The sequence below is a fragment of the Peromyscus eremicus genome, chromosome 20, assembly GCF_949786415.1.
Source record: "Peromyscus eremicus chromosome 20, PerEre_H2_v1, whole genome shotgun sequence".
Lineage (NCBI taxonomy): Eukaryota > Metazoa > Chordata > Mammalia > Rodentia > Cricetidae > Peromyscus > Peromyscus eremicus.
Window position 1 is genome coordinate 8,176,085 of NC_081436.1, and position 26,729 is coordinate 8,202,813.

General features: G+C 42.1%; 1 protein-coding gene across 2 annotated transcripts in view; it reads left to right on the forward strand.

Annotated features, from left to right (window-relative positions):
• The window catches only part of Nell2 (neural EGFL like 2), a 345,435-nt gene that overhangs the window by 37,728 nt on the left and 280,978 nt on the right, over nt 1–26,729 (forward strand). The window contains exons 1-3 of one of the 2 annotated variants that reach the window (XM_059247293.1): nt 18,471–18,641; nt 19,237–19,322; nt 19,729–19,857. In XM_059247293.1, coding sequence (XP_059103276.1) covers nt 19,259–19,322; nt 19,729–19,857 — 193 coding nt within the window. In that variant the 5' untranslated portion in view covers nt 18,471–18,641; nt 19,237–19,258. Of the gene's footprint in view, nt 1–18,470; nt 18,642–19,236; nt 19,323–19,728; nt 19,858–26,729 lie in introns of those variants that run through there. The other variant, XM_059247292.1, reaches the window with a different exon arrangement.

Here is a 26,729-nt window from a genome sequence, read left to right on the forward strand (position 1 = left end):
ACATGACCACCTCCAAAAATCATGGTGGAGTTCTCACCATACATAGATTTCAAATAAGACTAGAGTCATAGCAACATCACAGCATGGTACTGTTAAACAAAGTGAATAGCAATCAATGGAACAGAATAGAGGAGCTTATTTATACAAACCCATATGATCTCTGACAAAGATGCCAATAATACACATTGGAAAAAATAACAGCCTCTTTAACGCTTAGTGCTTGGAAAACTGGATATCCTCATGGAGCATAAATCTAGATTCCTATCTATTTATTATCTTTTTCAAAATTCAGGTTCAAATGAATCAAAGACTTAAACCTAGACCTGAAAGTCTGAGGGAAAAGTGAGGAAAACTCTCTAAGATACAGATATAAACAAGGACTTTCTGAATAGGGCTTCAGTTGCTTGAGAAATAATGCCAACAACTGACAAGTGGAGCATCATGAAACCAGGAAGGCTTTTCTCAGCAAAGAAAACAGTTGAATGAAGAGGCAGCCTGCATCATCTAACAGAAGGACTAGTACCTAAAATCTACAAAAGAACTAAGTAACAACAACAACAAGAAGAAGAAAATCAAACAAGCCAGGCAACAAATATAGTAATCAGATCAGACAATTGTGAGAAGATGAAACACAAATGACCAATGAGTGTATGAAAACCACGTTCAGTCTCATCAACCATACATCTAAACAAAATCTTCTTTGAAATTTCATCTCACTCCAGTTAGAATGGCAGTCATTATGAAGGCAAATAACAAATGTTGGTTGTGTGGACAAAGAGAACCCTTCCACACTACTGGAGGGAGTGGACACTACTCCAGCCACTGCCAGTTCCTCACAAAACTAAAGCTAGTGCCCGTGCCCCAGCTGTATCCCTTCTGAGTATTTTCACAAAGGATGACAAGTCAACAAACGGATCATGGAGAAGGTTCACATCAATGTTTACTGCAGCACTATTTACAATAGGTAAGTCTTGGAACCAACCCAGGTCTCTAATAACAGAGGAATTGGTACAGCAAATGTAGTATGCATGGAAAAAAATTAAATTACGTGTGTGTTTGTGTGTGTGTGTGTGTGTGTGTACACACACACATATGGGCATGTGTGTGGGGTTCAGAGGACAGCTTTTCTACCTCTGTTTGGGTTCCGGGGATCACACTCAGATTATCAGGCTTGATGGCAAGTTCTCTTACCCATGAATCTGTAGCACAAATCCTAATTGGTCTCAGTAATAAAAACCGGGAGCCATATCGGGATAAATGCTGAAAGATCAGTAAAGGAGGCAGCCACTAGAGAGACTTCTTGCCTCTACTGCATCCTCAGCCTGAAAGGGCTGAGCTCCTGTCTCCACCCCACCTTATCACTTCCTCTCTCTGCCCAGCCATATCACTTCCTGTTTCTTCCTCTCAAGTGCTAGGATTAAAGATGTGTGCCACCACTGCTTGGCCTCTAGTGGCTAGCTCCACACTCTGATCTCCAGGCAAGATTTATTTGTTAAAGTACAAACAAAATATCAGCACATTGCCGGGCAGTGGTGGCTCACGCCTTTAATCCCAGCACTCGGGAGGCAGAGCCAGGTGGATCTCTGTGAGTTCGAGGCCAGCCTGGACTACCAAGTGAGTTCCAGGAAAGGCTCAAAACTACACAGAGAAACCCTGTCTCGAAAAAAAAAAAAAAAAAAACAGAAAAAAAATATCAGCACATTAATCCATCTTGCTGGCCCATACAATGGAACGTTTTAGTCATAAAGAATAGTTACATGTTTTTCATGAAACAGAATACAACTAGAGATAATCATGTTGGATGAATTAAGTCAGTTTCAGAAAAAAAAAATCACTCATTTTCTCCTCTTCATGGGTCCTAGGTTTTATATAGGCATAAAAAATGTGTGTATATGATATATGTGCATATGATCTGTATAAGTAGAAATGAAAGTATCTAGGAAGGCAAATGGGACTAAGGGGCAAAGGAAGGAAGGAGAAAGAGAGTATAGGAGGATATGGGGGATACGCCCAAGTGTATCAGATACTGAGTAAGATGTCCTGTTACATACCACCACGTGTATGGGATGTGCATCATGGAAAGAAGCCAGAGCTTCACTTGGCTGTCCACCTCATTTCATACTATCCCACCTTGTGTCGCTGGACTACACTTTCATTCTTTAATAAGGAGGAATGTTTGCATCTGGTGACCAGCCGCCTGGGATGGTTTTGTATCGTGAACTGCAGAACACAAAGAGTAACATACATGCAAGGGAAAAGAGTTAAGGGCTTAGGAATCTGGCTCCAGGGTTTGAGCTACATGGGATGGTAAAACATGACAGTGGGATTCGTTTATAGTGGAGATTTAGGACAAACGACATTTGTATTTTCTGAAGAAATGTTTTGTATTTAGACATTATTATGAATACAAATCACTTATATAAATAAAAAAATAAACTATTGTGAAGGAAAGATAAAAACAAGTATAAATCAGATTCATTAGGATTTCTTCTGATTGACACAGCATCTCCTTGCTCTTTCAACTGACTTAATGCAGTTATCTCATGTGAGCCCCCTTTTGCCTTGAGATGTCACTCATTCACCCTGGGATTTAGATACTCGTCCAGAGTGAAGGTCCTTGTGATCTCTAAGTGCCCAGGGCAAGTCTGCCGAAGGCTACTTTTCTGTACAAGGTCGCCCTTTACATTCTCCGTTTTCCTGTCTTTGCTTTTACTTTTTTTTTTATTAAGAATTTTTTTATTCATTTTACATACCAGTCACAGATCCCCTTCTTCCCTCCTCCTGCCCCTCCAGCCTTCCCCCCTTAACTCACCCCCCATTTCCTCCTACCAGAAGGTAAGGCCTCCCATGGGGAGTCAGCAGAGCCTGGTACATTCAGTAGAGGCAGGTCCAAGCCCCTTTCCCTGCCTCAAGGCTGTGTGAGGTGTCCCACCATAGGTAGTGGGCTCCAAAAAGGCAGCTCATGCACCAGGGATGGATTTTGATCCTACTGCCAGGGGGCCTCTTAAGCAGATCAAGCTACACAACTATCTCGCTTATGCAGAGGGCCTAGTCCAGTCTCGTGGAGGCTCCATAGGTGTTGGTCTAAATTTCTTGAGTTCCCACTAGTTTGCTTTGGTTGTCTCTGTAGGTTTCCCCATCATGATCTTGATGCCCCTTGCTCATAGAATCCCTCTTCTTTCTCTTTGACTGAACTCCTGGAGCTCGGTGGTGGTGTTTGGCTGTGGATCTCTGCATCTGCTTCCATTAGTTGCTGGATGAAGGCTCTATGATGACAGTTAGGGTATTCACTGATCTGATTACTAGGGTAAGCCAGTTCAGGCACCCTCTCCACTATTGCTAGTAGTCTAAGCTGGGGTCATCCTTGTGGATTCCTGAGAACTTCCCTAGCACCAGGTTTCTCCCTATCCCCATGATGTCTCCCTCTATCATGGTATCCTTTTCATTGCTTGCCCTAGAAAGGGGACATAGATGAGATCTTCATGAGTAAACTGGGGGTGTGGGGGGACAATAGAGGGTAAGGGATGAGGAATGAGAGCATAAGGGATTGGGATGGTTAAGCTGTCTTTTCTTTGGTTAATCTCAACAATGGGAGGACTGGCTGTGAGGATAAACACGGCCCCTTCCTACTGCATGTGTGGGGTTCATGGAACCTTTATCCACATGGTGGTTGCTACTTTCCTTTCTGTTGGCTAGCCACCATTTGTCACCTCCCACAGCAGCTCCCAAATAGGGGTTCTTACGTGAAGGGATCGAAACCTCCCCATGCCTCCATGTGACTTCAAGTTATAGAAATGATGAATAGATGAATAGTACCAACTGTTGATTAAACATGCAGTGCCCAATACAGTCAATTTTCATTTCTACATCATTAACAACGCTTGCTTAGAAACCAGAATGCAATTGATCTCTATTTAAAAGAACATAGAAGGCTGAACTTAATTCCTTTTACTTGTAAGCACTAAGTAACTATCACTGAAAAATGCTTGTGATTGATAATACATTGGCTTTCATTACAGTACCAGTCTGAAAACTCATACAACCAGTCAAATACTTCAAATGTCAGCTTTGATGTTCCATCGAAGTGGCAGTAATACAAATATTTATGCTGGTCAGCTGGGTTAAAGTAGACATATGCCTTAGGCCATGATGTGACTGTTACATATTTAACACAAATTGTCTGCAAATTGTGAATTAACAAGCTCAGATAGCAGCGCACACACTGTACATTGTGAGACAGGATGAGGTTTATTTCTGTGCTGCAGGAAAATTGGAAAAGTAAAAAAGTATATATATATAAAAGTATGTAACATATGAAACATTAACTACTTAGTAAAATCTAGATGATTCATTAAATTAGAGATATCTGGTGTGCCTTTTGCAGTTTCTTCAGTAGAATTCCAGGTCTCAGGATGTGCTGCAGTGTCAAGGGATCTCACTTGGCATGTCATCTCAGGAAAAGACTGAGGGTGCAAAAAGCGAAGGAGCAAGCACAGGCACTGGTTGCCTTCCCCTTCCCACTTTAACCCTTGGGGGTCTGCTCTTGCCCTGACCATATGCTCTATCTGATTGCTCACCTGCTCAGTTCCCTGCCTGTAGTCAGAAGGTTCTCTGGTCCTGCCCAGCCTGTGGTCCCACAGCTCGGACCCAAGTAAACACACAGAGGCTTATATTAATTATAAGTGCTTGGTCATTGGCTGAGGCTTGTTACTGACTAGCTCTTACACTTAAATTAACCCATAATTCTTATCTATGTTTAACCACGTGGCTTGGTACCTTTTCTCAGTTCTGCCTTGTCATCTTGCTTCCTCTGTGTCTGGCTAGTGACCCTTGACTCAGCCTTCCTCTTCCCAGAATTCTCCTAGTCTGGTGGCCCCACTTATATTTCCTGCTTGGCTACTGACCAATCAGCATTTTATTAAACCAGTGTACAAAAGCATTATCCCACAGCATCTACCTTCAAATTTATTCCCAGGACCCTGCACAGCACCTTCCTTGGAGTATTTTTCAGTCAATAGTTGCTGGAAAAGTAACCATTGACTGAAAAATGAGTAAGGAAAGGATGAATGAAACAATAAAGAGAGTTTTATAGAATATTATAATATGTTTAAAATTGGCTGTAGGGATATATTTTTTTTTTGCCTCTGTAAAATATGTATCTTTTTCCCCCATGCATCTGTCTTTACTTTCTTCACTCTGGACTTTCTTTTACTAGTTAGCCTGGTTTCCAATCATCATCCCACATAGGCTTTCGTCTGTCCACTTTCTCCCTATCCTGACTCTGTTGACTCCCATGGTCAGGAAGATAGAGTTAAGTTCTGCTCATTTAACATTCTAGCACACATATACTGAAATCTACACCCACTGCTGAGTCTGGAAAGTGTATCCTCCTCCCAATGAATACAGTGATATCTAATACCCAATATGATAATAGTAACTTGTTGGATCCCTAAGATGTGGTTAAATCCTGAACTCAGCAATGCCATCATGACTGAGATTAGTTTCATTATAAAAGAGACTCAGGGACTCATCACTCCCTTCCATGATGTAACAAAACCTTGGTGGTCTCTTTTATAAAGCAAAGAGTAAGTCTCCATTTGATACCAAATCTCTTGGTCTTTGATCTTAGACTTTCAAGTCTCCCTAAATGTAAGCAATACACTTCTGTTGTTCTTGTAGTTACAATATAAGGTATTTCCGTACAATAGTAGGAACAAGGATAATGAATTCATGCTTTTGTGGAAGATACAATCTATGTAGAAGGAAAATAGAAGATGAAACAGCTTGGTAGCACTGGTGTGATGTGTTTCACAGCAGAGGTGGGTACCCAATGCTATAGGCTTGAAGAATTCCTCAGAGAGAAGGAATCAGCCAAGGATACTGTCAGAGAGGGGAAGGAGGAGGGAGAGGCAGAGGGAGAGGAAGAGAGAATGTATGCCAGGGAGGCAAAAGCCTTGGGAGCGGTGTGCAAGCGCATCAGGTCAGAATGGGGGTGAGAGGAAGCCTGTGAAGACAAATGGAAGATCACTGTAGATAGAGCAAATGGCCAGTGTTGCAAACTTCACTTCTGCACTGTGGGTTTAACTTGGTCTCCTTCATTTTTTCTGCTTTCTCACCCCATCTCTCTCTACTTCCCCTTTATCCCTTTATTTTTCTTCCTCATAAAAGCCCAGGATCCAAAGAGTTGCTTAAAATGAGCCTGGCTGTGAGATCAAAGGGAGGAGTCATTTTCCACCTTTCCCACTCAACAAGTCTGAAAATATTATTTTATGATTTTTAGTAAAGATGCAAGACTTTTTATGGCTGACTCTGTAAACAAAGAAAAGTTCAGTGAATACTGACACCTTTAATGTTCGTGGCACTGGGGATTTGATGATAAACAAATGGGGACATGGTCTGTATCCTTCAAATATACTGAAGAAGAGAACACAGATATCAAACACATGCCTGTAAGGAGGACCCATGTAGACATGTGAGGTGCAGAGCACAAAGAGGGAGAGAGCAGGGTGTATATGTGACAGAACAGGAAAGTGAGGGGAAATAGTATCAGGTGAGATGAACAAAAGGTGACTTGTGTATGTTCTTGTAGACAAGGGCTACCCAAAATGACGCCAGTTTACAAACTGCTTACAGTGAACTAAAGAGTAAATACGTAGAGATTCCCACTGCATGTATGTATTGCTATAATTCTGATCACTTAGTCACCAGGTGCTACTGCATTTTACAGCTTAACTTTTGTAGGAACATTCTCTAGTGGTGCACCTGCAAGCTCAGGAAAACACTCGGAATGCCATTTATCAGAGTGTGATGTAAATGCACTCCTTCATGGAGGAGTTCATTGGAGAAAGATGTGAGTTGAGGTAAACAGTTTGCTTAATAACATAGTAAAAATTGTGCAGTTACTTACAAGTTTATGTGTTGAATTCTACACTGTTGTGTAGATTATGTGATACTTCATTATGTGATACTATGAAGTATATGGAAGCTGGCCATAAGCATGTTTTTTTTTTTTTTTTTTTTTTTTTTTTTTTTTTTTTAACCTGGGTTAAGATTATAGAGAAATGTTCCATTTAAACTATTTGAAGCAGGGAAGATATTGTGTTAGTCCATGTTCATTACAAAAGAATGGCTAAGGCTGGGTAATGTACAAAGAAACATGCTCTGTTTAGCTCACAGACATGAAGGCTGAAAGTCCGAGGTTTGCTGCCCTCATTCCCTTGGTCTTGTAGTAGAGGACATCATGGCTGGTGCACATGCAAGAGGGAAATCAAAATAAGACGAGGGCAAGGAGAGATTCTGGGTCCAGATTTGCTTTTTTCCTGAGAACTCAGTTTTCATGTGAACTCGATGGGATGCCAGGAGAGAACCGTCAGCGACCTAATTATTAGCCATACTCTCACTCAGCACTACCACTCTAGGGACAAGCTTCCAACACCAGATTCTTTGAGAACACACAAACCATCACTGAGCTGAAGTGGACACTTGGTCTTTCCTGCCAGATAAATCAGTATTAGCTCAGTGTTTGAAAGCTATGAATTGGACAGTATAGGCTTACACACACACACACACACACACACACACACACACACACACACACACACAGAGAGAGAGAGAGAGAGAGAGAGAGAGAGAGAGAGAGAGAGAGAGAGAGAGAGAGAGACATATATCTTTGATGCATTCTGTTATCTAGATACATAGATTCAAGGAAGAAAGGTACAATATCTTTTTATAATAGGCAAAGTTGAGAGTTAGAAGCTTAGAAAATTAATTTCTGTAGATTGTTACATGATAACATAGCAAAATTATTGGTGAGATGCTTGATGATCTTGGCATTATCATCTATGAGACATGTCACTGTGACCCTGACATGTTTGAAGGGGGTCTACAGTTTCTCTTTTCATTAAAAGATGCATGCATAAGAAAATAGTAGATCCCACAACTCATTCAACACTTGAAAGATAATATAAATTCAGGTAGAATGTTACAGGAGACATTTTTGTAATTATTGGCTGATAAAGGATTAAAGAATAATTTTGAAAATACAGCATTACTTACCTTAAGTTAGATGAAAATTGAATTGCTGAGAGAGACTGGTTTCTGTATTATGTGTTAATGAAGCAATCTTTGATGTATGTTATCCCCTATGAGTAGCATCATCACCAATCCCACCTAGACAGGTTAACAACTAAAGAGCAAGCTTAACAGCTGACGTACATGATGCTCCTTAAAGTGTGTTTAAGATAATCTAATGCCGGGGATTGGTATTTTCTCTTAGTGTTTTGCTTTCATGAGAGTGAATGAGAAAAGTTGTGAGCATACTCAGTAAGTCTCCATTTTATTCACTTAAGTTCACAGTTTTGAAGAGCTAGCTATATAATTTCTTTTTTCTTCCCTTTTATTTTGATTAATTTTATTGAAATGCAATTTTAGATCTGTTGAGTTTGCAAGTCTTTTTTTCATCTATTTTCCTAGATGTTCACTTTATTGTACCTTAAAAATATAAATTTTAAATTCTGTAATCTGTTGATATACAATGTATATAAATTTTTAAAAAGTAGTTTGGGGGCTGGAGAAATGTTTAGTTGCTCTTGCCGAGGACCTGGGTTTGGTTCCCAGAACCTACATGGCGGCTGTAGCTCCTGTTTATAGGGATCTAGTGCCCTGTTTGATCTTCACAGATTCTTGCACATATGTGGTGAACATAAAGTCATACAGACAAACACACACACACACATACACACAAATTAAATAGATAAATAAGTAAAATAAATTTTAAGATGAGTTTGTTGCCATAGTTGGAGAAACACTTCTGCAGACCAGGATTGTAATTGTAGACACTTCCTCCTCAATGACAGCTGCTATTCTCATTATTAGGCTGTGGTATGGTCATTCATAATTAAGAAGGCTGCGGACTCAGCCATCATGCTCACTTAGCCTCTGGTAATGAAGACTGGTAATTAACCTCCAGTCCTAATGCCAGCTTGCTTTGGGGCAGGTCGATGCGTGCTCTTCATTGAGAGAGCCAGACTCTCCCTCCTCCTTCTAGGAGCAGTAAAGAGGCAGTAACCAATAACAGAAGTGCCTGACTTCACTATGCTAAAATAATCCTGGCATTTAACTCAGGGCTGGCTGTTTGTTCTAAGTAATTATTAGCAAATTTGTGACTAACTTATTGTATTACTAGATACGGTTATGTTTTATTTGGAATAATAGCATTTTGGAACTGAAACAGCCTTAACTTCAGAAGTTGTGAATACAGATATTATTAATGATTCCATTCCATGGAGGAGGATGTAAGACTCAGGGTATGGAGAGTACCAGAAAGATCTATTCCCGTGCCTCCATATATCATTTCTGAGGTTAGTCTAGGCCTCTCTGCCTGGTGTCAATCTATTTGACATTAGTGCTTTGATATTTGGTAGTCCCTCCAAGGTCAGAAAGCTATGACCACAAAGCAGGACAGAAGGAACAAGCAGTGTGTCCTCTGACTGAGGAGCACTTGAGAAGGGGCAGATGACTAGAACATAGGGGGAAATCAAGGCACATGATATTCTGGCAGCTTTGAAAGAAGCATCTGCAGCCAAGCTGTTTTGAGGGTAGGTAGTGGAGTTGTTTAGAGAATGGACTTTGTACCCATGCTGGTTTTGATTTCAGATCTTCCACCACCTGTTACAGTATGGTCTTGGTAGAGACATCTCACCTTTATGCACCCCACTTCCTTCATCTGTCCTAAATATGCACCATGTGGAATGATTCTAAGACTTAAAGGGTTAATGCTCTCATAACAGTGTCTAACACATGAACACTCAACAGACAAGCTATTATTCTTCCATCAGAAAAATGGTGTCTTAAACTGAATATGTGCTATAGAAAAGAAAATTGTGTTGTTTACACAACTGAGGTTGTCCATTAAGATAGCATGTCTTCTACAGAAGGAATCAGGACAGTTGTGATCAAACCAAAGGAAAAGAACGTTTGGTATTTAGAGGAAGGAAGCAGAAAGTCAAAAAGTCAACAAATGGACCTGTAATATTGGCAAAACACTTGTCAGTCACCTTGATAGGTTTTGCTTGGGAGAAGGAGGAAATCAATGTATGTTGAAGATATTTTGAGGCACATTTTTTTTTTGTGTACAATCAGTAAGAGCCAGAAATACTGAGATGCCTAGTAAAAATAAGTTGCCATTTGCTTTTCATTGTTAAATAGAGTTATATTACAGAAATGGTGCAAATTTTACACAGGAGATTTTTTTTCCCCAAAATGTAGATCTCCATTAAAAAAATCAGGAACTTGCACACTTTCAGTCTCATCAATTCTAAGTAATAATAGGTGCCTCTGTAGCTAGAGTTTTCCTGCCTGGCCCACAGTCAGGACAAATCTCTCTCACCCGCCAGTCCCACAGCCGCTCAGACCCGACCAAGTAAACACAGAGACTTATATTGCTTACAAACTGTATGGCCATGGCAGGCTTCTTGCTAACTGTTCTTATATCTTAAATTAATCCATTTCCATAATTCTATACCTTGCCACGTAGCTTGTGGCTTACCGACATCTTCACATGCTGTTTGTCATGGTGGCAACTGGCAGTGTCTCTGACTCAGCCTTCCACTTCCCAGCTTTATTCTCCTCCTTGTCCCGCCTATACTTCCTCCTGCCTGGCCACTGGCCAATCAGTGTTTTATTTACCAACCAATCAGAGCAACACATTTGCCATACAGAACATCCCACAGCATGCCTCTTTGAGTGCCTACTGTATGCCAGACACATTAGGTGTATACATTATCCCATATTCAAGTGGTATGTATCATGCCAGATGCTGCTGAAAATATAAAGAATAAAGCAGGGAGCAGAATCTGTGGAGAATGGAGCTCATAGCCTGGAGTGAGGGATGCAGGCGAGAAACAAATAAACTAATGCAAAGCAAAATTTGTGAATACATAAAAGCAGCAAGGGAAGCAGATAGGCACGCCGGGTATGTGATAAGAGCTGCAGTTTTATATGGGGTCATTTGGGAAGGCCTCACTAAGAATACGACATTTGGAAATGACAGAGGAGCAAGCCACGGGCTGTGTGGAAGAGCTTCCCAGATAGAGGGACTGAAGTGTGCAAAGCCCCCATGGTGGCAGTGTGTTGACTGGTCAGAGAAGAGTCAGGAAGTACTGGAATGGCCTGGACAGAAACACTGAGAGGGCAGACCTGGGTGGGGCAGTCAGTCTGTAAGCTGGTGACTGCGGCCGTCCACTGTGGCAGCCCCTGGGATGAGCGTGGAAGCATTGCATGACAGAAATTGTATTGACTGCTTATTGTGTGACACTTCAGGAGGGTTCTTTGACCAAAGCAGTACTTTGACCCTGGTGTGAAATTCTGTGACCTGAGGATGGTGCCTATCACATAACTATACCTCCATGAACACAAAGAAATGGATAAATTAGGAGGAGGAGACTGTGAAGGTGACTCTGAATTAGGTAATTGTGTGTTTTTCAAGCAAATCGTTAGGCGTATTGGTGACTTGCTTTGAAAACTAAGAACTTTCCACATATTTCTATTGTACGGTTGTAAAAGGTGGGTGATGCCTCCTAAGAATATCTTGCATCTTGCTGTAGTCCCGAGCCAAAAAAGATGAGGCTGACCCGAGCACCATGCACCACCTGCTTTGCCCTTCTGTTCTTCTCCCCAGCCATAGCCCTCGGCCAAGAGTGTAAAGCTGGAGACAGAGAGAGAGAGAGAGAGAGAGAGAGACTCCTCTGGCATGGTGACAGCTCTCTTGAGCCATTTCTTCCTTCTGGAGGATTAGATGTTATGTGTGAACAGGCGCTGCTTGAGCTAATGCTGTATCTGGGTCTGCTGCACCAGCCCTTTACGACACTAGCATACCTTATTTTGTTCCTAAGCCACGCATCTGTGAAGCCTGCCTGGGCTTTTCATCTAGCCGCTATGTGTTTATCAAAAAGAAGATTCTCAGGATAGCAGCTAAGCCCTAGCGGCAAGAATTATGTGACGATTCAGGAAGGAATTTGAATCCTTGTGACTTGAGGCCAGCACTTAATAAATTTTCTTTAAGATAAAGGCTATGTATAGTCTTAGAAAAATTAGTTTTGGTGATAACAGAGGGGGCCTCCAATAACAATGTTCATTTGAAAATGGAAGTATTAGTGATGCTATTCTCAGTATATCTGGAGCTAAGTCTCCAGGATGAAGAGAGAGAGCTGAGAAGGCAATGGTGATTTCAGAATATCCCTGAGAATCTACTGGCCTTTAGCTCTTCAGGGGAGAGACACTCTTCTAATGCTAAGCAGAGACTGATCCTTTAATAGCAACCTTAAACGAGGCCAGGAGCCAGCAGAGCAGCTGGCTCCACGAGGCTGCTTCGTTCTCGTCCGATGAACATTAAGTACTGAAATGTGCTGGCAGAAGCAGCTAGTGCTCACCATGCCTGACTGTTGGCAGTTAAAAATAAGGCCTGTGTTGTACGATGAACATTTGAACTGATGCCTCACAGTGCTCAGAGACTGATTCAATTGATAAGCCAGTAATTTAGATTCTGCCCGGAAAGCTATGTGTGTGTTTTAACCTTATCCACATTCCCAGCTCTTTTTTTTTTCTGTAGATATCCCTAAGTATTGATTCTAATTATCACAGTTTCCCACTTATTTCCATTGACAACTGATTCCAAATTTGAGTGACGGCAACGGGCCAACCCTGAAGCGACATAATTGCTTATGACAAAAACAGGTGGGGATAACATTCTTATTCTGCAAGCCATGGTGGACTTGACCCTCAGCAGCTTTGAGGTGGACAGGCGGGAGTTATTATGGGACACTGTTAACAGGTCTGTGGGAGGCTGTGTTTGTCCCTGGAACGAAGGGGCAGCCAGTTGGCCCCAAGTTCTAAGCTTGCTTCTTTTTGCCGTGCTCCTCTAGAGCTAGGCTGGAAGATCTGCTTTTATTTTTCAGAGCTTGAGTTGGGATCTGTGGACAATTCAAAGTAAGTGGTGGACACAAAGAATGTTGCCTGAACTCGGCACCATCCCTCATGCCTTCCAGGCACGTGTTGGCCCCACATTCCACTGTTCAGGTACAAAGGAGCCCATGCTCTGAGGAAAGGCACCAGTGTGTCTCACTGAGTGCAATATCCTGCTTTCTTCTTATCTTTTCCCGCCCAGTTTTCTGTCTTTTTATCTTACTTTTACCAGCATCTTTTTTACCTGCTCACACTCTTCCTAATCCAGCTCTGGTTCCAGGCTCATTCTGCTATTTTATGTCTTATGTTTTGACAACACTTCACAGTCTTAGGTATAATTTCCTTTCATACCTCCTGTGGACTAAGGGATGCTTCAGACTGTGAGTGGGTTGAAGACATCTGAGCCACTCTTCCTTGTGAACTCAAGCAGAAATAGACACTCTCCTATTGTTAATGTGCAGTGAGAAGAAGAAAATGAAGTAAGAGACCAGTGCGATGGCTTAGTGGGTAAACACACACTTTCCACAAGCCTGATGCATGAGCCTGAGCGCCCGAGTTCTAGCTTTGGAACCTGCATAAAGACGGAAGGAGAGAACTAACTCCGTGGGACTGTCTCCTGACCTCCACACATGACATGGTGCGCCCCTACCCCCCACCCACACAAACATGCTTTATTTAAAAAGAAATAATGGGAAGCAAAAGTCTGCATAATGTGCTTTGTAGTGGGTGTGATGGAAGCATTATGTTTTGTGTGTTAGTTCCATCCTTTGCAGTCCTGGGCAGGATTCCACAGCGTGAATGTACTGTAGTTCACATTCCTCTGCTTTCTTACCAGTGTTTGGTTAAAATGAGTAAAATGGTTATACACACTCTCATGTGGTGAGGGAATATATTCTAATTTCTTAAGGGTAAATAGTAGTGAATGCTTTACTTTGTGAGAAGCTTCTAGAAGGTTTCTGACAGACTTCTACCTTATGACTATGAGCAGGGAATTCGAGGTTGGGTCACATTGCATCACATTATGTAAGGACTGGGAATTATCAGGCTTTTAAAATTTATTTTTTATTTTTGGCGATTCTTGTAATAATTAATTTACTGGACTTTTGTACTTCTGTAATGACTACTGATGTTAGGACATTGTCTACATATTCCCCCTCCCTTTCTGTATGTCTGTTTTTGGTAAACTGTCCATTTAAATATCGTGTTTTTAATTAACTTTCTTTGGCTTTACTGAAGCTTTTTATATACTTAGAAATGAAGATTTTTGTTAGATACATCCTTGCAAATATTTTCTCTTATTGCATAACTTTTAATCATCTTAATGGTATATTTCCAAAAGCTAGAAGTTTCCAAATTTAATGAAGTACAATGTATCATTCAAAAAATACACATGCATTTTATGTCCTGATTAAAAACTGAAGTCACCCAAAGCATGGACATTTTCTCCCAAAAGTGCTACAGTTTCTTATTCACACTCAGGTTTATGTTCCAGTTGGTTCAGGTCACTATTGCAGACAGTACCAGGCTCAAGATCCCTTCTTCTTCCTCCCTGTCCCCACTTCCTACAGAGGATGTCCAGTTGTTCAAAAGAATGTCCCTATTCGTTGTCTGGTTTTTATATTTTGGAAGTTAAGTAAATATGCACATCCACATGTGTGTTGATGTGCCCTTTGCTGTTTTCCATGAATATCTAACCTCAGACCTCACAGCCTGGATATGTGCAGTGTTGTTGTATATCATGGGTCACATGCTTTCCAGCCTCCAATTTTATTCTTTGCAAACATGCTCGTGGCTCTTGTATTTTCTGTTTGGTAATCAGCTCACTGGTTTCTGTTAAGAGCCTTCTGGTTAGGATTGTATTGACTCTTTAGCTCGGCATGAAGTTAATGAATACCACATCAACAGTAAATCCCATCCATGGGCACTGCAAAATCTTTTTGTTTTTATTTCCTGAGTAATGTTCTATAGTTATCAATAGAAAATCTTTCCTATGTTTTTTTAATATTTTTAAATAAGTATTTTAATGCCTTGTGAATGTTCTAAAATTAGTTGTACTTTAAATCATTCCCTGGTAATGTATGGACATAAGATCAATTGCTGTATGTGTGTTTTGGTCTGCAAAAGTCACTAGTCCTTAGAGCTTTTTCATGGGTGCTTTGAAATGAGCTAACCATGTTACTGAGGGAAACTCTTCTTTTATAAGACAAATGACCTTTCTTTCTTTCTTTCTTTCTTTCTTTCTTTCTTTCTTTCTTCCTTCCTTCCTTCCTTCCTTCCTTCCTTCCTTCCTTCCTTCCTTCCTTCCTCTCTCTCTCTCTCTCTCTCTCTCTCTCTCTCTCTCTCTCTCTCTCTTTCTTTCTTTTTCTGAGACAGAGTTTCTCTGTGTAGATTTGGAGCCTGTCTTGGAACTTGCTCTGTAGACCAGGCTGGCCTCGAACACACAAAGATCTGCCTGGCTCTGCCTCCCGAGTGCTGGGATTAAAGGTGTGCACTACTACTGCCCGACCTTACTCTTGTGCATTGACTGCAATTTGCTGCACAATCTTCCCTTGTTAGGTCAGATGTAGAATCTTTTCCATGTGCCCATTAGGTTGATGGCATTACTTTCTAATTTTACATCTGAGAAATCACTTGCTATTTTATAACTAGTTGTTGAATTTTGTCAAATGCTGTCTTTTTACCAGTTGATATGATCACATGATTTTCTTCTATAATTGATAAATTCAGCAGCTTGCTTTGATTAGTAACAGAGAATTTAATCAGCCTTATATTACTAGCATGAAACCTTCATGTTTGAAGTGTTGTTTTTACATATTGCCAGTTGACCTACTCATATTTTGTTGAAGATTTTGTGTGCGTGTTCAAAAGGTATATTTTATTTTTGCATTCTGGTTTTTACTTTTCTGTTACTTTTTTGTTTAGTTTCAGTATAAAATAGTGATTGTTTCATAAAAATAGAGTGGGGAACGTTTCTTACTCTTATGTTTTTGAAAGAATTATGATTACTTGTTGTTATTCCTTCTTCAGCTGTCTAGTGCAATTGGTGTTGAGTATAGATGGGACTAAAGATATTTACTGATTATGAGAGAATGCAGAAGTTTCTCAATATAACTGTGGGTTTGCCTGTTTCTTCCATTACTTCTCTCATTGTTTCTTTGGGGGAAAATGTCTCATGTATGTTGATACTTCACTGCCAGCTGTGTACATTTGCATGGGGTGTTCCTTGCAAGTTGACCACTTAAGATTGCACAGTCTTCCTTACAAGTTGACCATTTACAATGTATGTGGCAGACTTTTGTTGTCTTGCTAATTGCCCCGGCCAGCGAGGTCTCAATGGGGGCAACCCACCTGCGGGAGAGAATGAAAGGGATGGGGAGACATAAAGGAAGACAGCAAGACAGGGTTCTGATCAAGCTGCAAATTTTATTCTCCTCAGCAAGGCTTATATAGCATGGGAGGGGGAGGGGGCAGGAAGGAGGGAAGGGGTGCAGTTGAGGGGAAATGTGTAGGTGAAGGAGGACGTGCAAGTCATGAGGCTACAGGATGTTGTGCTAGGTGATAAGGTCACACTGGTAAGGGCCCATTGTTCTGTTGCTATGCTACCTGACCGCAGGATGTTCTTTATCTTTGGGGGCATCTGGTTTAGGGCCTGTGGCTTGTTCTCTGGCCTAGCTAGTACTTTTCCATGGTTCATGTTTGGTCCCTGACAGCTAATTTGTTTTGCTGTAAAAATTTTATAGCCACTCCAACTCTTTTTGATGTATTTCTCTTTAAGATACCTTAAAAAACCCTCACCTTTTAACTGATCTCATTATATTTGAAGTGAATTCTTCTTAATCATATGTAGTTAGTTTATGTTTCCCAATCTACTCTGAAAAAAAAAACCCTTAGTCTTTTGTTATGTTTTAGACCACTTACACTTATTGTAATTATTAATGGTTGGATTATAGTCTACTATTTTATTATTTATTTTATTTCCTTGTATTTTCTGTTCCATGAACTTTTTTTTTTTACTTTATTTCAAGTTACTTTAATATTTTGTGCTCCATTTTATCTATTGTGTTTTTAGATTCACATGTTCATGTAGCATTTTAAATGGTGGTACAGAGTATATAAGCATCTACACAGACACCCTACATTATCATCTTCATATAGATCCCTTTATCATCTCTGTATTGTGATTGTCTTATATATTAAACCTATACATTTTTAGACAATTTAAAATATTTTTAACCATTAGGAGAATGTTCACCCAAAGACATCTATATCCTAACCCCTAGAGTCTGAATGTGCTACTTTACATGGTCAAGAATCTTTGCATTTGTCAATGAGGCTAAGATGGAGTGATTATCCTGGGTCACACAATGGTTCTCATATTATTGTACAAATCCCCTAAGATTAAAGGAGATTTCTAAATTGTATTTGGAGAAATGGAGAGAGTGTACTAGGACTTCCCTTACTGCAGGTGGCTCTGAAGACAGAGGGGATAATGAGCCAGGGTCTGCACACACTTTCTGTGTTTAAAAAGGCAATGCATGGACCTATCCTATCAAACCTGCAGAATGGATATAGTCTTGTCAGTGCTTTGATTTAACATGCAAAGTCTCCAGCATGAGCTGCAATTACAATGGAGGGAATTTTAAGTTCATACATTTTGTTGTTTTAGGCAATAAATTTGTGATAAACTTTTATGGTAGCAATACAAAACCAATACAACTCTCAAACATTTTTACAGGACTCAAGAGAAGTCTCTGTGTTTACCCAAGTATTTACCATTTCCGCTTTTTCTTCCCTCTTTTTAATTATGCTAAGGTCCCTCTACTTGTCAGACAGAGCAGGAATATCTCACCTTTTCTGGCGTTGGCCATAGTTCATTATTTAGTGTGTGTGATAAAATACACATTGTCTTAGGGTTCCTATTGGAATCTGAAACCCGGTGCCCCACTTCCTCCCAGTTACTGCACTTCCTACCCTTTTAGTCTTAAGTATGTATGGTTATCTACCTAGGTATCTACTTACCTGTCCACCAATAAATCATCCATCTATCATCTATCCATCCACCTGCCATCACCCATCCATCCACCCCCCACCCTTCCTTCCTTCCTTCCTTCCTTCCTTCCTTCCTTCCTTCCTTCCTTCCTTCCATCTGTCCGTCCGTTCGTCAGTCCACCCACTATCATCCATCCTCCGTCCATCATCTTATTTGTAACATCTGTTCATTCTAACAAGCATGCATGCTTTTCTGAGTGTGTAGAATCCCCAGCTCTGCTCCTTGACCCAGAGTACTTGAGTTTGTCAGGGCCTCCAGAGGTTCCGGAGCTGTCCAGCAGCCTCTGACTCCTGGCTAAGTTCTATGTGCAGTCTGTGCCTGGAGGCTCTCCAGCGCCCCGCCCTGGACAGAGAGCCTCTCAGGCAGGGCTGGCCAAGCTTCCCCGCTCACCACCCATCTCCGCCTGTCCAGCTTCACCTAGGAGTCCTGCGTGCTTTGGCGGGGTTCCTTTCCCCGCCCGGGAGGGGGTTCCCTGCTTCCGGGGCTGCTGTGCAGCGAGTGTCTGAGTGCGGGCTTCCCTCCTTTGCCTGAGGCGGCCGGGTGCCTTGCCTTTCTTTGCAACCTCGCCTCCTGCGGCTGGGTGGTCCTTTCTCTCTGCCGGGCTTTGGAGACACGCGCCCGATTTCGAGGGGTGAGAGCAAACGCCGCCCATCAACTTGGCACCTGGCATTGAGATCCTAAGATCCCGACCGGAGGCTGCGGTGGCCGGCGGGCAGGCGGGCAAGGGTGGCGGAGGGCGGCTGAGGGCCAGCCTGGCTGGACCGGGTTCTGCTTGCAGGAGAGAGGCCGCCCCGCCCGCGCCCGCGCCCCGGCTCGCGCCCCGCCCTCCCGGAGTGGTCTCCGCGGCTCCAGGCTCTCGCCATTGTCTCCGCCTTTCCAACAGGTTCGGGCGCGGGAGCGCGGGCGGGTGCGGGGCGGCCCGGCCCGGCTTTCCCGGGGCCGCCTCCCTTCCTCCGCGTGCGCGCCCGGGCCGCGTGGCTCGGCGGGGCGCCACTCGGTGCAGGTCCTGGCAGGTCCCTGCGAGCCCGACCTGGCTGCGGCCCGCCGCGTGCGGGAGCGATGCGCGCAGAGGCGGCTCCAAGTTCGGCGCGCATCCGGGGGGGCCGCCCCGCTCGGTCTTAGGCGTCTGAGCCCTGGTGGCGACGCCGAGGCGGTCGCAGGAGGGGCCGGCGCGGCTTTCCCGCTTCACTCCCAGCACCTCTTGGTTTTTATCTTTATTTTTAAAGAGGGAGACGATGGACTGAGCCGATGCACGCCATGGAGTCCCGGGTGTTACTGAGAACGTTCTGCGTGATCCTCGGGCTCGGAGCCGGTGAGTAGCCGCCGTGCTGGGCCGGGATGCTCCCCGCCGTGGGGTAGCCGCCCCAAGTCCCTCTGAATTGGGGAGCTCTGGAGGGCGCGGGTTTGCATTTGGGTCCCCTCTGTGCTTGTCCTGGGGATAGCGAGGCAGGTCACGCCCTTAGGGTCTGTGGCTGAGGGGGAACTTTGCACTGAGAGGGGCTTAAAGTAGGTCAGGGAGATGGGACCCGGCGCTCTGCTATTTTAAGCTTGGCAGCGCGTCCAGGTAAGGCTCTCCGGTTGGAGGAAGGAGTCTCCTCGTGTCAGCACTTCCCAATATTGTCTCCAAGATGCGTTCGTTCTTTGCAGCTGTGGAGGCTTGCGTTTTAATGGCCCCTTTTCTTCTTTCTTTCTTTCCTACCCCTCCCCACTCCCACCAGTTTGGGGGCTTGGTGTGGACCCGTCCCTACAGATTGACGTCTTAACAGAGTTAGAACTTGGGGAGTCCACGGCTGGAGTGCGCCAAGTCCCGGGACTGCATAATGGGACGAAAGCCTTCCTCTTCCAAGGTATGGCTCACTGCGAAGACCCCTGTTTGATGGGAGGAGCTGGCACCGAGGCTCTTGCTAGAGGCTCTTGCTAACTTGGCGCTGCACCCCTGTGTCCCAGCTGGGGCAGGGGGTTCCTGTGCGCCCAGGGCGGATCTTTTAAAGTGGGGTGTTTTTTCCCCCTCATTTCCCACGCCCTCCTCCTCATTTGGTGCACTTGGCGGTTCTAATGGATAGTGCCTTAATTACCGACTAGAAACTCCAGAGGCAGATGGGTGATTTGGGCGTCTGGGGAACAATAAATTGTAATACAAACGCCTCATTTGGGCAGAACGGATTTGGGAAGGAAACAGGACGGCTCAATCTTGGTTAAGATACTGACCTCCCAAAGTTTCGGCGCTTTGGTGCCCTCTGAGAGGAATTTCTTTACGGTATATTTTACTACATGTCACTGTACTTGAAGCAAGATTACCACAGAAGGCTCCCCATTCTGCCTTCTCCTCCAGTGGCAAAGGGAAAGGAATCATACTATTAAAATTATTTTAAAAGCATTTCAATGGAACGTTCACCCAGAAGCACATCCCCTCATCACCATAATTATATGCGTAGGATTTTAAAACTTTTATTTTTTTATTTTGGAGTGAGTGGACATTGGCTATTCATGAATGCTCATATTTCAAATCATATTTAAATGTACTGTGCAGTCAAAACCAAATTTCAGTAAAAAAACAACAACAACAAAAACAAACAAACAAACAAAAAACAGCTTGCAAATTGATTGAGCAAAGCTTTTGAAGACTGCTCGGCTTGTGGGAAGGTGTTTAGCTTCAGGGTCTAAAAGGTAGCTGAATGGTCTGTGGAGATCAGACTTTACTCACAGTGAAGCACACAGGACGGCACAAGAGACAAGGATTTGGTTTCCTGTGTCCGGAGGATCAAGACGTCCTCCCCCACTGCACACGGGGTTTTCTTTTGCTATTGGGAGCAATGGCTTCAAAAGAAGTGGTGCAACTTCTAATTACCGAAGCGTTGGCTGTGCAAAATGCAACCAACCCAGCACAGCTGCCTTCAAGAAAGGGACATAGGCAGCAAGTTAGATGGTTCTGTGGTGGCGCTGTTGCCGCACAGAGCCAGCGTGTGTCACCATGGACAGCAGCTCCTCAGCCGCGTGGGGAAAGGGAGAAACTGACATGTGTTGCATTTATTTCAGACGGATTTGTTTTTATAAGAAATTAAGATGTAAGCCCTTTTCTTTTTAAAAAGAGGATGTCGGTTAAAGTTCTTAAGTAGTGTTTTGATTGTGACAAGTGTTTATGATATTTTCTTTACTTTCAGAGGCATTGTGGAGGGTGGGGCTGGGATACTGAAAACAATGACCATATGTAGTCAAGGAAATAGGGCTCAACTGTCAGAAAAAAATTCAGAGTTGAATATAAATGTAATTAGATGTAGGATCTGGGCTCATATTATGCATTATTTCTCTCTTTGGTTTTTAGTCTCTGCAAAATGGGAACAAAGCTATTTCAGGACTTGATGAGTTGAGTAACTAGGAAGCTTTGCGAACCAAGTTTCTAATCATTAAAACCTATTAGTTGTCCTGCTAACCTCAAAGGTTCTATTAAGTCTTCTTAGGGGTACTGGCTTCCTATACAGAGTGTCCATCTGTCACAAGTAGGAACATCCAGGAATGTACATTTTGTGTGAGACAATTGGCCAACTGCATATTAGAAAATTTGACAGTTTCTAAGCAATAGTCTCAGGGTATCAGTTTCCTTTTCTGGTTAATTCAAAACAGTATTTATTTCTATATAAGTAGTCGGCTTCTTCAAGGTGTATCTCATGTTCAAAAATTACATGGCAAGTGCCCAGTGTTATCTTTGAATTGTCCTCAGTTGGTGGATGCCAATGTTCATTGGTGGGCTTCTTTTGTTTCCTAGGTATACCAAGCTCCATATTAGAAAGAGCAAATGTTTCACAAATATGGTTCTCATTCAAAGATATGAAATTACATTTCCTGCCACATTATGAACATCATTTAGTGAATTAATCACTATTTACTGCTTACTGTGTTCTTGTAAGGTGTATGATGTGTTACTGATATACACCTTATTGAGCTTTAGTAATGTCCCTTACTATAAGATTTGAATTCTGAAGCCAACAACAAGTGGACCTGTACCTTATCGGTGGTTCTGCATGGCCTTGGAAAGGTCTTTCCTCAGTTGCTAGGGGAGCAGCAGGTTTGTTAAGAAACCAGCCCTGCCTCATGGTGTTTCACTGGATTCCATGGGGTCTAGAGAGACAAAAACATTCAGACTGTGAGGCGTTTTGAGGTTCCATTTATAGTGAATTGAGAATGCTGCCAGTATTTTATATAGCATGTAAAATGTCATTGCAGGAATAGAAACAAATTACAAAGCCTGCGAGATGCTCCCAGATTTCATACAAACTTCATGTACAAGTTTTCTATGCTAGCAGATACATTCTAAATAAGAGGTGATTTCTGAACAGTCCATTGTTTCTCTGACAGATAATAAAACTACTTTCCTGTTTCTTCATTTTGAAATAAGAAATCTCAAAATACGTTTGCCCCATGACTTTTTCTTAAGTAGCATTTTCATGTTTTGCTACTTCATTTTCTCTTCCTGATTTCTGAGATATATGCACTTCAGTGTTTTTGAAGCTATGAATGGTTTTTGCAAATTATTGTGAAATATGAGTCTATTACTTAACATTTTGTTTTATGCTCATAGTAAAACCTATACTTCCAAATCATAACTTTTCATGGTAACATCAACGATAATATCACAACACCGCTTTATTGTTGCTGAAATTTGATTCATAGTTGCTTTGAAATTTTAATGAGATTTAAAATTTAAGCATTCATTAATGCATGTGGGCTTTGGGTTCTACCTGTTATAATAATTACTTTATGTGACTAGGCAGTAGTTTGGGTTCTAGTCATTTTTCGGCTGTAATCTGACACATAGCCCAAAACACATTTATGCCTTTAAAAATACAGGAGTGTATCCTGATAATGAAAGACTTGCAGCACAGTGTAAGGAGTTCCCACTCTAAGGACTACTGCAGCTGTACAAAGAGTTCTCCTTTCCTTGCTTCGGAGTCTAGCTAGTATTTTGCCAGATAATGATCACAATAATTTTCTTTTCTCTGTGTCCCTGAGAGATCACAGGGAATAAAGCATACACACCAAGTTAGCATGATTTTAACTCTGTGATCATAACAATTTACCCAGGCTCCTAAAATAGATAATCTCATCTGTTGTCTTACGCGTATGCCTTCTGAAGTGTTTGCGGATTGTATAGTCTCATTAACTCTGAAGGGTAGATAAAAATCAAAACTCTTTTTCCTTAGTTGATAATTTAAAAGTAACCTCGCTACTATTACTTCTTAGAGAACTTTTGCATTCAGATGGAAAAAGCGTTCACAGGTATTTGGTGGTAGGCCAGTAATGCTGGTTGGCGACCACATTAGCAAAGATAAGGGGTGATGAGGGCTTGTCTTCAACGTGGTGATAAGGGAGCATGTTAACTACACCTCTCATGGCTGTGACCAGACACCGGAAAAAGCAACTCAAAGGAATGATTCCTTTTGGCTCACAATCTCAGGGGGAAGACATGGGGATGAGAACGGCTGTATCTGTGGTACAAGGAGCATGAGGGGTCAGGCATTGAGTTCTGAGGAAGCAGAGAGAGATGAAAGGCTCATTCAAGTTCACTTTACCCTGTTTTCCTTTTTATTTAGTCCGAGATCATAGTCCCTGGGCCACCTGCATTCAGGATGTGTCCTTAGTTAAACCTCATGAGAAACATCCTCGGAGACACAAACAGAGCTGTGTCTCTATCTGTGGTAATCCTAAATCCAGTCAAGTTGACCATGAAGCTTGACCATCAGAGTGGGCATCTGTGAGCTTCAGGGTAAAGGCTGTGGATGCTCTCAGATAGAGTAAAATAGCATAATCATCAGAGATGAGTTTAGGAACTTGGGAAATCCAAGTAGAACGTCACAAGTTATGCTACAGGGGTGAGGGTACTTCTCTAATGAATGCTGTTGTGAGTTAAGATCATCCATTGAAATTATTGTTGTACAATTGCTATACTGTTAGTGTTAGGCATGTAGCAAATCAAGAAGTTAGAGCTTCATAGTGTGTTAAAATTAGCTACCAAACAACTATAAAGATAATAATTTAATCATTATTAAGATGAATTATATGAAAAATTGAGAGCATAATGGGAGTCTGTATTCTAGTTCAGGGAGGCTCAGGTTAGGGAGACTCTCTTTGAAGAATCATTTATAATGATAGATAAAGTATATATATATACTTTAGCGAGGCTGTGGGTCTTCAGAGAGGAAGAATAACCCAGTCAAAGAGGACATGAACAAATAGCTCAGGCCTAGAATGAGTACAGTACATTGGAGAAAATGGTAGCAGTCTAGAGGATTGGAGATATAGAGATTATGGTATGAAGCATATGTGTAAAGCAGGGACTGGGTTCCATGGTAGAGCATACCAACATAGCATAATTGAAAAGTTAGCAGTGTACAAAGATGTTTTGTGTAGGTGGAATAAGGGTGTCCTAGAGGCATGTATATTCTAACTGTTGGAACCTAAGTGTTTTGTTATGACGTGGGAAAGTTAAGGTTGGTCGTGAGCTTACTTTAACGATGCTATGAGGGGTTATCTGCATAAGCCTTATATAGTCAGCAGAGTCAGAGTGCTATAATGTGAGAAAGACTAACCCAGCCATTGCTGCCTTTGAAGATGGAAGTACCCAAGAACCAAAAAACACAGGCGGTCTCCAGGTACTAGAAAAGGCAAAGGAACAATTACCCTTTGGAGCTATGAGAGGGAATACAACACTGTTTTAAATCTTGATTTTTAGTCCAGTGAAACTTATTTTGGACTTCTGATCTCCTAAATTGTTGAAATAATAAATATAGTAGTAGCTGACAAATATCATCATTTTTGTGGTGATTTATCAACAATAGGCAACTAATGTATCTTGTTGCATAAAAGTGGCTGCTTCTGTAAGCAATACCTAAACCTGTGGAAGAAGCTTTGGAATTGGGCTTTGGGCATGGAGAATATTGAGGATCATGTCAAGGTTTCCATTTTTGGGCTTAATACCAGTTGCAGTACTCTCTCAAGATCTTTGAAATTCTGTGTGACCAGTTGTAATGTTTCCTTTTTCATTTCTGAATCGTTTCCTTTGAATATCTTTTTGCTTACTTCAGCTGAAGTTATGCCAGTGCTGTTTATAGTCACAAAACCTCCCAGGGTTCTGTTTATTTTATCATTCTATTCCCTGCTTCCTGCTCAGGTTTATCTATCTATCTATCTATCTATCTATCTATCTATCTATCTATCTATCTATCTATCTATCATTTATTTATTGCTCAATCCTTATTGTTTCATTCCTCTGTTAGCTTTGAGCTTAGTTTGTTATTCTTTTAGTTCATTGAGATTCTGGTCCAGTGAGGGACATTCCTCATGGGTGGCTCCTGTCTTCCTATAGCAGAAAGGAAGAGCATCTCATGCCATGCTCCTTTCAAGCTCTTGTATAACAACATTAATTCTTTCAGTGAGGATGGAGTCTCATGACTTACTGCTCTCCCAAGGGCCCCCATCAATACTATCACTGTAGGTTTTGCATTTCAGCAGCATATTTTGAAAAGACACATATATTCAAGCCATAGCAATACCACTGTGGCTGGGAAAGATTTAATATGATATGGTATTTGATATGACTTCTGGGTTTCTGACCCTGTCAGACATTTCCTGGTCTCCCAGGCCCAGCTTTGAAATCTCCACTGAAGCTTCGTTATTCTACAACATTTTGTTGTGCACATTGGAAAAGCAAGTGTCACAGGTGACACTGAGGTCTGCTGCTAACTCGAGCAGTAGCAAGCCTGACTCAGGCAACAGCTACAGTGGACCCTGATTGCCTTGATGGCTGAAACACTGTTTCCCTAGGCGACCGTGTACAAGGAGGGGACCTCAGACCTCTCTTTTCAAACAACGTCTTTCAAATAAGTCTGCTTTTCCTCATCACTGAGACGTCCGTGATGGGCAGACTTTGTTTTATTCATAAAATGCCTGTAACCTCCCCCTTCTCTCGTGTATCTGTACATGCATGAATATGTGTAAGCGTGCTTTTGGAGACAGGGTCTCTGTGTGGCTTGGGGCTCTCCCAATGTGGTCATCTTCCTGGCCAGTGAATGTGAAAGATCTGCCCAACTCTGCTCCCTCAGGGTTGATATTGCAAGCATGTGCCACATGCCCAGCTTTAGTTATTTATTAATTTATTGTTATAGTTATTATTATTATTTTAAGACAGGGTTTCTTCGTGTAGCCCTGGCTGTCCTGGAATTTGCTCTGTAGACCAGACTATCCTCAGACTCACAGAGATCTACCTGCCTCTGCCTGCACGTGCTGGGGTTAAAGGCGTGCACCACCACAGTTTGTCTCTCAGTTTTTTTTTTTAGTATGGAGTTAAAAGACTGAACACAGGCCCTAATGCTTGTAAAGCAGGCACTTTCTGAACCTTTCGAAACCCCCAGACTTTTAAAGACAGAACTACCATCTTTAGCAAACGCCCCCTCCTTTGCTTTAGCATTCCATGTCCTCCTTTTCTGACCAGACTGCATAATTTTCATTTCTTTCTGCTCTGTTTTTTGTTGTTGTTGTTGTTTGTTCCTGGTTTTCTGTAAATCTGGCTAAAGCAACCAATGATATTCATGAAACTTCCTGAAGATTATGCAGACTTGAAATGTCTTCTTTCAGATGAATTAGTCCTTCACCTTTCAACTCAGCTTTCTACAAAGCCTCAGGGTATGGGCAAAATGTATACAACTTATTGCCAGAGTGTGACCTA